General features: G+C 42.2%; 1 protein-coding gene across 1 annotated transcript in view; it reads left to right on the plus strand.

Annotated features, from left to right (window-relative positions):
• Window positions 1-3,451: 3,451 nt before the first annotated feature.
• The window catches only part of PSMD9 (proteasome 26S subunit, non-ATPase 9), a 15,503-nt gene continuing 15,155 nt past the window's right edge, over window positions 3,452-3,799 (plus strand). Inside the window, exon 1 of the mRNA XM_069081769.1 lies at window positions 3,452-3,686. Within this exon, the coding sequence (XP_068937870.1) occupies window positions 3,516-3,686 (171 nt within the window). The 5' untranslated portion in view covers window positions 3,452-3,515. The remainder of the gene's footprint in view (window positions 3,687-3,799) is intronic.

A 3,799-nucleotide genomic window follows, 5' to 3' on the forward strand; every position in this document is an offset into this window, starting at 1 on the left:
TTGGGTGTTTATGCTTGGAGCCCAATTCCAAGATCCCATTTCTCTTTAGTTTCAGAACATTATCCCTGACAGTTTTCTCCCCAGCCCAAGGACTATGCCTAGCAATAACTCACAAGTGGGCTCCAGAAAGACAAATTACCTTTCCCCACAATTACTCATGAGTGGGCCCCGGTAAAACAATCTTTCCCCATCACAAGAACAAGCTGACCTCTGAAGAAATTTTCTTGTAAAGATGGGACTATCTTGTAACCACAGAATTATCGTGTATTGATCCCAAAGTTGTCCTATTCAATCCAGAGGTCAAGCTATAGACATCAACTCTCAAAGCTATCTTACTACAGACATAACAGACCAAAAATATACCCATGAGAAATCCCTTCTCCTGGTTTCCAGTAGTGAATGACACCTGTGACCAAGGTTGTAAGTTATCACCTAATTAACATATCTGTCAGATAGTGCACTACTTTTCCTATAAGAGCTTTAGCATAACTCCCTTTAAGTGGCAAGTTCTCTAAGGAGTTCTACTCACCACAATAAACCTTTGCCACCTTGACTTAAAGAATGCTTGAGTCCAGGCCTCATTTGTAAAATAGACAGAGAACTGAGTCAAATCTATAAGAATGCAAGTCATTCCTCAATTGATAAATGGTCAAAGGATAAGAACAGGCATTTTTCAGAGGAAGAAATTAAAGATAATTATAAGCATTTGAAAAAAATGCTCTAAATCACTATTGATTAGAGAAATGCAAATCAGAACAACTCTGAGGTACCACATCTCACTGGTCAGGTTGGCTAAGATGACAAAACAGAAAAATGATAAATGCTGGAGAGGATGTGGAAAATTGGAACACTAATGCATTGTTGGTGGAGTTGTGAACTGATTCAAACATTTTGGAGAGCAATCTGGAACTATGCCCAAAGGGCTATAAATAAGCACATACCCTTTGACACAGTGATACCACTTCTAGGGCTTTATCCCAAAGAGATCATAGAAGTGGGAAAAAGACCCATATGTACAGAAATATTTATGGCAGCTCTTTTTGTGGTGGCAAAGAATGGGAAATCAAGGGGATGCCCATCAACTGGGGAATTGGCTAAACAAGTTGTAGTATATGAATGTCTGGAATACTATTGTGCTATAAGAAATGAGGAGCAGACAGTCTTTGTAATAACCTGGAGAGACTTATATAAACTGATACTGAGTGAGGAGAGCAGAACCAGGAGCACATTGTACATAATTACAGACACAACTTAAGTGTGATGACTAACTTTGATAGACTGGGCTCCTCTCAGCAATGCAGGGCTACAAGACAACTCCAAAAGACTCATGATGGAAAGGGATATTCACATCCAGAGAAAGAAATACACAGTCTGAATGCAGGTAGAAAGCAAATCACTTGCTCTCTCTTTTTTGTTGTTTTGTTTTTATTTCTTCTTTCTCATTGTTCACTCAATTGGTTTATAATCCCTCTTTATAACTTGACTAATGTTTAATGTGAAGGTATTTGTAGATCCTATTATCTGATTGCATGCCACCATGAGGGAAGGGGTAATAAGGGGAGGGGGAGAAAATTTGAAACTCAAGGGATTGAAGAACTGAATGCTGTAAACTAAAAGTAAATAAATAAATAAAAATTTAAAAAAAGAATACTTGAGTCTGTGAATTCATTCCAGACTACCCTCTCCTGTGCTCCAGTCCTTGAGGGGTCCCTGAACCCCAAACCACATCATTTAAAGCTGATTCTCATTCACCCTTGCATGTTTCATATCTTTAGTCCTCTGGAATTGTTATTGGTTATTATACTGATCAGCATTCCTAAGTCTCTTTTTTTCTTTTTAAAAATTATTTTAATTTTCAGTTCTATATTCTCTCCCTACAGCCCCTCCCCCAACCATTGAAAAAGCAAGAAGAACAATGTCCATTTACATATATACAGTCGTGTAAAATGTATTTCTATCTACATTGCCCGTGTGTGTGAGGGGGGAGGGGATAAGAAAAATAAAAGGGGAAAATACTTCAATCTGCCTTCCATCGTTTCTCTATCTGGAGTTTGATAACCTATTTTTTCATGAGTTCTTTGGAGTTGTGGTGGATCATGGTACTGATCAGTTACTAAGTATTTCAAAGTTTTGTCTTTACAATGCTGTCGTCATTGTATAACTTATTCTCCTGTTCTGTTGACCTTAACCTGCTCCAGGTTTTTCAGAAACCATACCCTTGATCATTCCTTACAGGTTGCATTTTAATGGAGTTCACATTCTAAAGCATTTTTCTTTTGTAAAATGAGAATCCAGAGAAAGGACTGATAGAGTCTGAAAGCAGATCGAAGCAAACTGTTTTCACTTTATTTTTTTCGTGGCTTTTCCCCCGCCTTTTGTTCTGTTTCTTCTTTTGCAACTTGACTAACGTGGAATTATGTTTTAGATGATTGCACATCTATAACCTGTATCAAATTGCTTACTGTCTGGGGTGGGGGGAGAGTACGGAGGGAGGGAGAAAAATTTGGAACTCAAAATCTTATTTAAAATGAAAGTTGGAAATTGTCTTTACATATAATTGGAAAAAATAAAATACTCTTTACATTTTTTAAAAAGGAAAGTGATTGGAGATTGGACTGGGTGATGTTTAAGGTCCACATCTATGACTCTCAGCAATATGAAAAATGTGGGTTATTAATATTCTTTGACCCATCGGTCCCACAGTTGGCACAGAGCTTAAAGACAGAAAGAAAAGTTCCATATGCAAATAATTATAGCAAGATTTTTTTGTGGTAGCAAAGAACTAGAGACACATCCTTCAAGTGTAAGACTGGCTAAACAAATAGTAGTTCCTTAATGTAATGCAATATTACTTCCCCTCAGGAAATAATGCATATTAACAATTCAGAGGCGCCTCGGAGGACCTTAGAAGAAAGAGAAGCTGAGAAGCTGAACTAGGAAAACAATATACACAGGGGCTCTCGAGTGTGTTCAGTGGAAAGATAAAAAAGCGGCCGAAAATGGACCCCGTGCAATTAATACAACTAAACTCCCCCTCCGCCCCAGCCCCTCCAGTAAGCAATAAGAGAGTGCATCTCCCTTTGGGGGAGGTGGAATACTGCTTACACGGTCAGACTTTGTCAGGTGGGTTTTTTCCCCCCTCTTTGTAATCTTTCTTACACGGGCTGATTCACGAAGGAGGTAAGGGTGCAGGGAAGTATTTGTAAATGAAGATGATGTAACACACCAATATATATCAATAAGAGTTTTTTAAAAGGCAGAATACAAAGCACCAGTTAAAAATCTTCGTCCCCTTGGCTTTCCAGCTGGGGCGGGGTTTCTGGCTCCTCCCCCGTAAGGAGCCACGCCCCCTGCCTAGCAACGTGTGTTAGCTCCGCCCCTACCCCCTACATGCGGATCCCTCCCATCCCCCTCCCCTTCTCGTCCCAGGTCGCGGGTAGAGGAGTTTTGGCCCGCGGGGGAAGCCGTAGTCGTCGCTCTTTCCGCTACGTCACGTCTCCAGCGGCGGTTCAGAGATGTCCGAGAGGAGGGAATCGGGAGACGAGAGGAGGGAATCGGGAGACGAGAGGGCCGCGCCGGAGAGACCCCCGATGGGCCCGGTGACCATCAGCGACGTGCAGGAGCTGATGCGGCGGAAGGATGAGATCGAGGCGCAGATCAAGGCCTACTATGATGTGCTGGAGGACGTGAGTGCGGCCGGGGCAGGGCTGGGGAGAGCCCGGGGCGGCGGGGCGGCTGCGCTCCCCCCACCTCAGTGTCCTGCGCTGCCAGAGGAGGCCCCTCCAGCCCGGACATCCCC

This window comes from Petaurus breviceps, unplaced genomic scaffold (assembly GCF_028583685.1).
Source record: "Petaurus breviceps papuanus isolate PSGF00001 unplaced genomic scaffold, PetGlider_PUasm1.0 99, whole genome shotgun sequence".
NCBI classification, from domain to species: Eukaryota; Metazoa; Chordata; class Mammalia; order Diprotodontia; family Petauridae; genus Petaurus; species Petaurus breviceps.